Source organism: Rhinolophus ferrumequinum, chromosome 6, assembly GCF_004115265.2.
Source record: "Rhinolophus ferrumequinum isolate MPI-CBG mRhiFer1 chromosome 6, mRhiFer1_v1.p, whole genome shotgun sequence".
In the NCBI taxonomy this organism is placed as follows: Eukaryota; Metazoa; Chordata; class Mammalia; order Chiroptera; family Rhinolophidae; genus Rhinolophus; species Rhinolophus ferrumequinum.
The window spans coordinates 83,856,187-83,868,875 of record NC_046289.1 but is presented as its reverse complement, the minus strand read 5'-3'; the positions used below and the strand labels follow the sequence as shown (position 1 = coordinate 83,868,875).

At 34.2% G+C, this 12,689-nt stretch overlaps 1 protein-coding gene across 2 annotated transcripts in view; it reads right to left on the bottom strand.

The window, feature by feature from the left end:
* The window catches only part of BRMS1L (BRMS1 like transcriptional repressor), a 32,332-nt gene that overhangs the window by 9,331 nt on the left and 10,312 nt on the right, over positions 1–12,689 (bottom strand). For both annotated transcript variants that reach the window (XM_033109397.1, XM_033109398.1), the window contains exon 5: positions 344–440. In XM_033109397.1, the coding sequence (XP_032965288.1) occupies positions 344–440 (97 nt within the window). The remainder of the gene's footprint in view (positions 1–343; positions 441–12,689) is intronic.

Below are 12,689 nucleotides of genomic sequence, written 5' to 3'. Positions count from 1 at the left end.
ATACACTCTAGATTTCTTCAAAGACTATTCTTATTGTCTTCCAATACCATTCTCGTATTATAATATTCTTACTATTCTTATGTTATTCTTATAGTTCCTGTCACACTTCTATTTTGTCCCTTTTCATGTGCTCCATTTTCTTCTTCCTGAAGTGTGAGTTCAAATCAAAGCAACAATCACAATCTTATCAAATTCTTTAGACATCTTCCCTTTTCCTCTCTCATTAGAACATTTCATTTATGTCACATTTATATTAGTTGACTGAAACATTACGAGACACTGCTGTAAACCAAGGGTTCAGTATCACTAAAATCGAATGTCACAATCACATCATGCCCGTTACCTGAGGTAATATCAATGCTGTGCCTGTCCTCTTCAAGCCTTCTTATCTTTTCCTCCAGTTCACTCTGGACTGTATCATATAACAAAAGCTTTTCACTCTGAAAAAAAAAATAGATTACACATAAGTAGAAGGGAAAAAATTGAGAGTACTAAATAACTTATTCTTTAATGTATGGTGGTTTCGTTCGCTTTTTTAAAGATCAAAGGTCATATATATATGAAAGAAATAAAGCTACAAAATATAGAATCTAAATATAAATTTAGCTATAAATCTATATTTAAATTGTTTAAGGACATCTAAATTTATATGTGATAAAGAGGTAAATATTAACATTATAAAAAACTCATACTAAGCTCCCACAGCCCCTTTTAAATATATGCAGGTCCCACCTGTCACCATAATGGAAAACCTGTCCACTAAAATATGTCATTATAAAATGGATCCTGTTTTTCTCACTGGAACAACAACTGGGCCTTTATTCCTCACTACTATCTCAACATCATATTAAAATTGACTAATATACCACAAAGAGAAAGACTCAAGTACAAATTTTATAATCATTTACAATTAATCCCATGATAGTCAAAATTGAAAAATTATAGACTGATTATATCCAAATCTCTCAACAAACCTATAGGAAGACTAAGTGACTTGCTAAAAGAGACAAGCCTGTTTACTGGCAAATCAGACTAGAGCCCACATCTACTAGTTCCAGTAGACCCCACATCCCTCTAATCTCCATGCCTAGACTGAGTGAACCTGCTCACTGAGCCCTTCCCCGGGCTGACACCTATGCTGTTTCTCATCAGGCCAGCTTCAAGGAGCCCAGGAAAGGGGCTCCATAGGCTGGTCTCACCCTGACCCATGTTCAGAACCACGTCCTCTTTGGCAGTTCCCTGACTTAGGCACCTCACAGTCTTCAGGACTGGAGTGCTAGGAGATTGTGAAGGACTATCATTACCAGAGTGATACATATTATAAGCCTATCGTCATTTTGTAAACGTGTGCTGCACTGGAATAAAAAGATAAGCAGAATAGAATTTAAAAGCTCAGAAATGGACCCTGGTTATGGGAAATTTTAGTGTATGATAAAGGAGACTTTTCAAATCATCTGGAAATCGGACAATAAATAACAACAGAAAAAAGAGTTTAGCTACATAGAGAAAAAGCTCAGGATTCTTTGCCTCACATCATAATAAAAATAAATGGACTAAACAGTTAAATTTACAAATGAAATCTAAAAGAACTAAATAAAAGATGGGATAAAGGAAGCTTTTCAAAGCACAAAAACTAGGAGAAGCCATAAAGGAAAAGACTAATACATTTAATCACATTCATATTAAAAAGCAAACAAAAGTAAAAACAATAAAAAATATCTGTAACATGATAAATGCTCAATAACCATAAGATAGCATTAAACAAGTATAGATAACTCAGTAAGAAAATCTAAACACTGTTTATCTCCAAATACTGCCAAAATAGGCCAAAATGAAAGAGGGAGGGAGGGAGGGAGGGAGGGAGGGAGAGGGGGAGGGGGAGGGGGAGGGGGGGGGAGAGAGAGAGAGAGAGAGAGAGAGAGAGAGAGAGAGAGAGAGAGAATTAAAATGTGCATTATGTGATATTTTTCACTTAGCAAAGTTGGGTTTTTTTAAAATTATAATCCACAATGTTGACTGATATTGAGTATATAAACTGACTCAATACTTTGGAAAGCAATTTAGAAACAAGTATTAAGGATCTTAATGATTATATTCTTTGATCTAGTAATTACACTTTGAGATTCTATCCTAAGGAAATAACCTCAGCCAAAGTTGTATGTAACCGGATGCTCACAACAGCAGTGCTTGCAATGCATAAAATTAGGAACAAAGTTAAATCCAATAATAGAGTATTGGCTACATAAATTATCAGACATCCATATTACTGCTCTGCAAACCTTAAAAATTCAGAATTTGAAATTTAGGGAGAGACTTCTAGGATAAGACTACAAATGAACCCAGATTACAAACTCTCTCTTCCCAAAGACCTAATGAAATGTACAAAGAACATGTACAAAATAAATCAACACACACCTGCAGTTATAAAATAAAGGAAGGGGCACAATCTCATGCCATAATCTCTAAATATGGTAATTAAACTTAGAACCCCAAGATCTGTATTATGTACAATGTATGCAAGTGTGCTCTTTGTAAAGGAAAAACGTGAGTGAAGGGGCAATATTCTGAAAAGTCTTTGAGTACTACTTCCAAATCTAAATAGAAATGAAGGAGAATCTGGATGGCAGTCCAGGGAAAAATACACAAAAAGCCTTCAGAGCAGTAGGCCCTCCTTATCACCTTAGGCTCACAAGTGAAAGCTGATACATTCTTTTATTTTTTCAAAAATTTTTTTCTTATTGGGGAATTTTGGGGAACAGTGTGTTGTTTCAGGACCCATCAGTTGTTGTCCTTCAATCTAATTGTGGAGGGCGCAGCTCAGCTGCAAGTCCAGTCGCCGTTTTCAATCTTTAGTTGCAGGAGGCGCAGCCCACCATCCCATGCAGGAATTGAACTAGCAACCTTGTTGTTGAGAGCTCACGTTCTAACCAAGTGAGCCATCTGGCCGCCCCACCGGAAGCTCAGCGGGAGCTTGTTGTCTTCAACCTTGCTGTGGAGGGCACTGCTCACTGACCCATGTAGAAATAGAACCGGCCAACCTGTTCAGAGCTCATGCTCTAACCAACTGAGCTATCCAGCCACCCATGATACATTCTTAAAAAGAACAAAAACTTCTAGAACTCAGCAGCTGTGTGCTCTGCACACAGATTTTATTAACTCACTCTTAAATATGAATGATAGCTAAAAATGACTAGTTATTTGCGAAAAGACTTCAAAATGAAAGGCTGAGGAAAAAACAAACAGAAAAGAAGTATAAAGAAATAAAGACAAGTCAAGACAGAAAAAAATTTCAAAGTAACTTATATTTAATATCCACACAGAAAAGAGATTGCACATGAAAAAAGAACAGGATGTTATAAAATACATAAACAAAATAAGTAATCAGAGGACATAAGAGCTCTCGGAAATTAAATACATAATAGAAATAAAATAATCAGTAAAAAATTGGAAGAGAAAGTTGAATACACTCTCAAAAGGAACAAAATAAGTAAGGAGAGAGGGAAAGGAAGGACAACAGGAACAAAAATATAATAATCAAAAATCAATCTTAGAGGTCCAGCATCCAACCAATAAGAGTTCCAAAAAGGGAAAACAGAAAATGATAGAGAAGAAAATATCAAAGCAACAATATAAGAAATTTCCCAGAACTGAAGATACAAGTATGAATTTCCTGGTTAAAAGATACCTCTGAGTATCCATCACAATGAATGAAAAGAGACCAGCCAAGGCACATCATCTTGCTATTCCACAGCATCAATGATGTAGAAAAGTTCTTAAAGGTATTCAGGAAGAAAACATACGAAAGATCAGGAATCAAAATGGCAAGAGGCTTCTCATAAACAATATTGGAAGTTAGAAAACAATGGAACAATGCTTTCAATATTCTGAGGAAACATGATTACCAGCTAGAATTCCATACTCAAGTTTGAAGACATTTTTGGACATGAAAGATGTGGAAGTTTTAAAACATGTCCAATAAATAAATCTTTGACGTTCCTACCTTCAAAAGGTAAAGCCTAATTCTCTCTCCTTGAATGTGGCAGGACTTAGTGACTCACTTCCAACAAACAGAATGTAGCTGAAATCTAGGTCATAAAAAACATGTCATTTCTGTCTTACTCTTTTGGATCACTCACTGTGAGAGAAGCCAGGCACCAGGTTACGGGGGCCTCACTCAGCCTGTAGAGAGGCCTGTGGGAATAAGGCTGCCAAAAAACAACCAGCAACAATTTGCAAACCAGGTGAGTAAGTCACCTCGGAAGCAGATGCTCCAGATCCCCATCAAGCCTTCAGATAACTGCTTTCCTGGCTGGCCACTGCAACTTCGTGTGATTCCCTAAGCCAGAACCATCCAACTAAGTTGCTTCCAAATTCCTGCCCACCAAAACTGCAAAATAGTAAATGTTTATTGTTGTTTTAAGCCACTAAGTTTTGAAGTAATTTATTACAGAGCAATAGATAATCAACACAAGAGGTCTCAAAAAACTAACTTCTATATACCCTTTCTCATGACACTCTACCTTTTCTCTTCCACTCTACCAAACTGAAAAAAGAAAATAAGGTATAGCAGGAAAGAGGTAAATTTCCAGGGTGATGGTGAAGAGACACTCCATGACTACAGAGATGGAGTTGGCCTAGAAAGCAGCTGAAGGATGGAGCAAGATGGAGTGGGAGGACAGGGGATCCAGGAGTGGAGGGGTTTTTCCCAGGAGGGAAGACACCAGAAGAAAACGGGACTCATGGATTATCTGATGCATTCGATCACATGGAAAACAGCATTAGGGAACTTTCACAGATCACCTGGAGTCTCTGGGAGGAATAAACAGAGAAAACTAACAAACAATAAATTAAACAATTACTAACTCCAAGGTTAAAAAAATCGCTGTTCAAGAGAAGTTCAAGCATAGTATAACTCTTGGCTCAGTGAGCAATATTTACAATTACAACAAAAACAAAAACTGTGACAAAAACTGTGACACTACAATATGAAAAGAATGGTATGAGGGAAACTATCATGGAATCCTCACCTTCCATAATAGGAAACCAACAGGTAATGTCTAAAACTGATGTTATTTAGAAACATAAGGTTAAATTCCAGAAGAAGTAGCTAAGAGAGTTAGATAATTGCTGCTTGGATGCAGAATTTAGCCGTGGGAGAGGGGACTACTGTTTTTCATTACAAGCCTATGCTATATTCCAGAATCATGAAATTAAAGAAATAAGCTGTGAAATTTGGCAGAAATAAAAACAAAAACAGCAGAATTAGACTCTGAACAACTTCAGATAATGATATATTCAACAAAAAATGTGAATTACGTATTAAGCGATATGGAAGACAGAATGAGGACTTACATATGACTGACTACAGTTCCAGAAGAAGGGAGTAGAGAAAATAGGTGAGAGGCAACATTGGAAAAGATAACAGCTGAAAAATTTCCAAAGTTAATGGAAAACAAAATCTTAGGTTCAGAAAGCACAACAAATCCAAGCCAGGAGAGAAAAATAATCTCTATGGAGACACACAGTAGAGAAACTGTGAAGAACAAAGAGCTTAAAAGTAGCCAGTGATTGTGAAATAAGTCAGACAGAGAAAGATAAGTACCATATGATCTCACTTATATGCGGAATCTAAAGAAAAGAATAAGTGAATGAACTAATCAGAAACAGTTTTGGAGACAAAGAGGAAAAACTGAGGGTTGCTAGATGGGTGGGGGGGTGGGGGTAAGGGGGAAGGTGAGGGGATTTGAAAACAATCAGTAACCACAAGATGGCCACGGGGTTTGAAAACTAATCTGGGGAACGTAATTTAGTGGTTACCAGAGGATAAGGGGGTTGGGGGGTGGGAGATGAGGGTAAGGGGGATCAAATATGTGGTGACGGAAGGAGAACTGACTCTGGGTGGTGAACACATAATGTAATTTATAGATGATGTGATACAGAATTGCACACCTGACATCTATGTAATTTTACTAACAATTGTCACCCCCAATAAATTAAAAAAAAAAAAAAAAGTAGCCAGTGATGGAAAGAAATATAAGTTATCTACAAATGATTTCTACAGACTTCTAAACAGACTGTGGAAAGTAAGATCCTAAAAATGTTAAAGTAGAAATAATTATCATCCTAGAATATTGTATCTCCCTTAACTGTCCTTCCAGAATTATTGTAAATAAAGCTATTTTTGGACACATAAAAACTGAGTTTACCACTAAGAGACTCTCAGTGAAAGAATGCCTAGAAATTTTTTCAAGAAGCAAAAAAGTGAACCTGCAAGAAAATATTGCAACTCAAAAACAGTAAGTAAGAAACTAGTAAAATGTATTATAAAAAGAACTAAATTTATGAAATCATCTGAAAACATTTATCCATAAAGATATATGTGCTCAGATGTTCACTGCAGCTTTATTTACAGAGGCCAAGACATGGAAACAACCAAAGTGTCCTCTCATAGATGACTGGATAAAGAAGATGTGTTATATATACACAACGGAATACTACACTGCCATAAGAAAAGATGAAATAGTGCCATTCGTGACAACATGGATGGATCTTGAAATTATTACACCAAGCGAAATAAATCATGCAGAAAAAGTCGAGAACCATATGATTTCACTGATATGTGGCATATAAAACTGAGAGCAACAAAGGAAGAAGACAAACAAATAAAGAAACAAAAACTCAATAGTTTAGTGGTTACCAGAAGGTAAGGGGCGGGAGCGGGGGGGGCGGTGGTAGATAAGGATAAACAGGGTCAAATACACAGTGATGGAAGGAGAACAGACTCTGGGTGGTGAACACACAATGTAATATATAGATGATGTATTACAGAATTGTACACTTGAAACCCATGTAATTTTACTACCCATTGTCACCCCAATAAATTTTAATTAAAAAAAAAAAACTCTATGAAATCAAAATAATGTCTCATTTGAAAGGTGAAAAAGCAAGATGGAACTAAAATACCGAACAACTAAACTTGTAATTTGGGAGGGAATAAATGGAGTTAGTTCAGGAGGAGGGCAGAGCTCTTGATTAGTATTTTTATTCTACTAACATAGGGATACATGCTGAAATTTTAAGGTAATCATTAAAATATAGAAATGGAAGATTGGGATAATCATTAAAATGATAGAAACGGCATAAAACTTTATGACGTAATTATTAAAACTCAGTAAGTTGCATACACCCACAGAAAGTCAGGAAATAAAAAAGGATAAAGCAGAACAAATAGAAAACAAAACAGGTTGGTATTAAATATCAAAATAATCATTATAAATATAATTGGATTAAATTTACCAGTTAAGAGACAGATTATTAAAACATTTTTTAAATCAAGACATATGTTATTTACAAGTAATACACCTAAGATATAAGACCAGAAAAAAGTTTGTAGGAAAAAAAGGATGAAAAAACCTTTCAGACATATGCCAAGCCAAATACAACACTAGGGTAGCTGTTTTAATTAGCGGATAAAATAGTTTTAAAGGTAAAAATCATTGTTACAGAGAAAACAGTACATTAAAAAAGGATGAAAATTTCCCATTTATTAAAAGATACATAATTCTAATATACGAGTCTGATAATATAATCTCAATATACATATAAAGCAAAAATTGATAGAAATACAAGGAGGTACGGGAAATTAACGATCCTATTTACAATAGCATCAAAAAGAACAAAACACTTAGGAACTCAATAAGAAGATGAAAGACCTGTACACTGAAAACTACAAAACATTGATAAAAGAAATCAAACAAGACACAAATAAATGGAAAGACATCACATGTTCATGAACTGAAAGACAATGTTATTACAATGTCCATACTACCAAAAGTGATTTATTAATTCAATGAAATCTGTATCAAAATCCCAATGGCATTTTTTTACACAGATGGAAAAAAAATCCTAAAATTCCTATGAAACCACAAAGGACCCTGAACAGCTAAAACAATTTAGGAAAAAGAAACAAAACTGGAGGCCTCACATTTCCTAATTTCAAGATATATTACAAAGCTATAGTAATTAGAACAGTAGGGTTACTGGCATAAAGACAGACATATAGACCAATGGAACAAAATAGAGAGCTCAGAAATAAACCCATGCATATATGACTAAGTAATGTTCAACAAAGGCACCAAAAATATTAACGGAGAAAGGACAGTCTCTTCAACAAATGGTGCTGGGAAAGCTGGATAGCAACATGCAAAACAATGAAATTTCACCCTTATCTTATACCATACACAAAAATCAACTAATAACAGATTAAAGATTTAAATATAAAATCTGAAACTGTAAAATCACTAGACGAAAATATATGGGATAAACTTCATGACATTCGTCTTGGCAATGATATTTTTGGATATGATACCAAAAGCACAGGCAACAAAAGCAAAAATAGATAAGTGGGATTATGTCAAACTAAAAAGCTCTACACAGCAAAGGAACAATTAGAGTGAAAAGACAACCTCTAGAATGGGAGAAAATATTTGTGAATCATATACCTGATAAGGGGTTAATATCCAAAATATATAAGCAACTCAATTAAAAAATGGGCAAAGGACTTGAATAGACATTTCTCCAAAGAAGAAATGTGATATATACATACAATGAGATATTATTCAGTCTTAAAAAAAAAAAAAGGAAATCCTGCCATATGCTACAACATGAACCTTGAGAGCACTATGCTAAATGAAATAAGCCAATTACATAAGGACAAATATTGCATGATACTTACATGAGGTATATAAACAAGTCAAACACAGAGAACTGGAACATAGAACGGTGATTGACGGGCTACGGGAGGGAGAAAATGGGGAGTTGCTGTTCAACAGGTATAAAGTTTCATTTACACATGGTGATTAAGATCTAGAGATCTGTTGTACAACAGTGTGCCTATAGTTAACAATACTGTATTACACACGTAAAATCTGTTAAGGTAGATCTCATGGTAAGTGTTCTTGCCACAATTAAAAAGGAAAAGAAGAAAGAAGCAAAAAGGAAAAGATAAAAGAAATTCCATGCGAGATAAGTTTCAGCTGGGAGCTCTGGAATCATGAACATTTAGTCTTTGGGACTGTACCATCTTTTTTGGATATGATACCAAAAGCACAGGCAACAAAAGCAAAAATAGATAAGTGGTTTACAATGAACCCGAGACAGTGGATGTGCATTGTGGGGCATCTCGTCACTTAGTTCCTTTGCCCTCCAGACCTCAAATGGTGAATGACTTTACTATTTTGAAAAGATCACTATGTGGATTTTATTAGCAAATTAAGAAGAAAACTAGTAACAAAAAGGAAAGAAATAAAAGGAGATATTAACAAAGCTAACATCACAGATAGAAATTTTGACATACCTCCCTCAGTAAGTGAAAGATGTAGCAGACAAAAACGAGTAAGGAAACAATGAGTCCATACTTATATAAATAAACAAATAAATTGAAAGCATTTTGAAGAATGAGATTTTGCAGTTTCAAAGTACTTCTCCCCTATATGTACTTATTAATCACAATGAGAAAAAAAGTAAGTTCACTTAGAAAAACCTGGAAGATACCACTTAATCAAGTGATCAAAGTGCACATCACCAGTAATGGTACATATCAAAATTGTGCACTGCCTGATAGAATTCAATGAGAAAAACAAGCTATCATCGCTGTGATATTCCCACCAAAGATGCAAAAACCTAACTCTAAACATGAAGAAACAGAAGACTAATTCAAAATTGAGGAACACTCTGCAAAACAACCTGAAATTTTTGAAAAGTAAAGATCCTGACAATCAAGAAAAGATTAAGGAATTGTTCCATATTGAAGAAGACTAATAAAGACATAAGAGCTAAATGCAATGACAAAGACAACATGTGATTTTGAACTGGATCTCTTTGCTATGAAGGGTGCTACTGGGACAACTATTAAAACTTAAACGGAGACTGAGGATTAGATATCAATGTACATTTCCTGATTTTGATGATTGCAGTGTGGTTATATAAGAGAATGTCCCTCATTTGTCTGAAATATATATTACAGTATTCAAAATTGATGAGGCATCATGTTGTCAACTCATTCTCATATTCACCAAAAAGTCCTTTGTATTTTCTTGCAATTTTTCTATAAGCATGAGAATGTTAAAAAAAAGTATGTTTTTTATCTTTCCAAACAAAACAGCCAAAAATATTCATATGAACTCATGAATATTCCAGTGGAAATATATATATATACACACATATATATACATCATATGATACATATATATCACATGATATATATATATATATATCATAAAGACAAGATATACCGTATTTTGCCATGTATGATGCACACTCTTTTGCCCAAATTTGTGAGGGAAAAATAACGATGCGTATTATAGATGGGTAGTACTAATTCCATATCTATATAAATGTTTTTAATTCTTTTATTTATGCTTATGAGTTAAAAGTGTAACTCTAGAATCAATAACAATATCCGTATGCAAAAAAATGCCCTGGAATACGATAATCAGTTTTGTTGAACTTATGACAAACTTGCAACAAAGAAGAGTTTTTGGCCTTCTCTGATGAGTAAATATCGTAAATTTGTTACCAGTACATAAAATTTCTTGTACCTGGTATCTGTTCTTGTGTTTTGTAATTATTTGTTTCATAAAATTTCTTGCATCATGTTAAAAAAAATAAATACTAAAATTCCTTTATAATACAAAAAACAAGTACCTAAATATAAACAAATAAAAATTTGAATGAAAGATATTTTTTCCCAGAAAGTTTGGGCCAAAAATGTGGGTGCTCATTATACACGGGAGCACATTATTCATGGCAAAATACAGTACTGAGCACTCATGGAACTGATAACTGCAATCTTAAATATATATTTCCACGGAAGAGAAATATATGGAATATTCTTAACTCATTTTATAAATCTTGAAATCAAATAAAAGACAGTATGAGAATTAAAAGTTAAATCTCACTTAAAAACGTAGAAATGAAACTTCTAAACAAAACATTAGAAAACTGAATCTGGTAATGCATAAGAAAAAGAATTATTCCAGGAATCCAAGGATGATTTAACATTAGAAAACACATTAACAATTTAAGTCACCACATTAATACATTAATAGCAGAAAACCATGACTAATTCCGTAGATGCAGACAAGACATTTATTTAATAAAATCTAACAACTATTGATGGTAAAAATTCTTAGAAAACAAGAAATAAAAGTGTATTTCCTTAACTTAAATAAAAGAATATTGACCAAAACCAACAGTAAATACCATATTTATTGGAAAACTGTTAAAAGCATTCCCTAAAAAATCAAGAACACAATGACCATTTGCTTTCATTGCTTCTATTCCATGCTGTACTGGAGATCCTATCAGTGTCGTAAGACAAGTAAAACAAATAAGAGGAAGATCAGAGTGGAAGAAACAAACTGCTGCTATTCACAAATGACATTATCTACATAGAAAATCTAAGAATCTGTAATCAAATCATTAGAATTAAGAAGAGAAGTAAATAAGGTTGGGTATAATAACATACAAAATTCTTTTTCTATATAGCAGCAGGAAATAAAAATTTTCAAAAAGATGTTACTAAACAAAAAAATTTTTTTTTAACAATTGTAAGAAAAACAAGGTAAAATTATCAGGTTATTGAGTTATCAAGGCTTACTAGACTGAAAGCTGTAAAAAAAGATATTGTGACACTGGTGCAGAAATAGCCAAATAGACCAATGGAACAAATGGATAAAGCCAGAAATCAGCCAGCACATACGAAGTCGGACAATTAAGTTCGCGAACTCATCCTAGAAAAAGTGCTACATACCTCATTGCTGAATATCACTACGGTCACCTTCGAAGTACTCCCCTTGGGAAGCTATGCACCAACGCAAGTGCCTAGTCCTCCCTTCAAAGAAATTTTGGAACTCTTTTTCTGGAATGGCCATCAGAGCTGTCATCGTATTACCCTCGATGTCCTGAAGGTCATCAAAATGTCTTCCTTTCAGTATTTCTTTTATCTTTGGATAAAGAAGGAAGTCATTGGGGACCAGATCAGGCGAGTAGGGAGGGTGTTCCAATACAGTGATTTGTTTACTGGCTAAAAACTCCCTCGCAGACAGCGCCGTGTTAGCTGGTGCATTGTCATGATGCAAGAGCCATGAATTGTTGGTGAAAAGTTCAGGTGGTCTAACTTTTTCACGTAGCCTTTTCAGCACTTCCAAACAGTAAACTTGGTTAATAGTTTGTCCAGTTGGTACAAATTCATAATGAATAATCCCTGATATCAAAAAAGGTGAGCAACATCATTGCAACAAAGTTCGCGAACTTAATTCTCCGACCTCGTATATGGACATTTGATATAAAAAAAGTTACAAATGCTGATTAGTGAGAAAACAATGGATTATGTAAGAATGTTGAAATTACATATCCATGTGCAAAAACATAAAAATAGATCCATATTTTATAATTACCACACATAAAAAGTAATTAAAGGTAGTTCAGCAATCTGAATGTTAAAAATAGCAAAATTTCAACTTTTAAAGGAAAATACGTATTTTTACCTCAAAGTGGGAAGGACACAAAAAGCTCGTATCATAAAAGAAAGATGATAAATTCAACTGCATTAAAATGTAAACTTTTTGTTCATCATGTCATCAGAAAGAGTGAAAAAACATCCCATTGCCTGCATAAAAATATTTGCA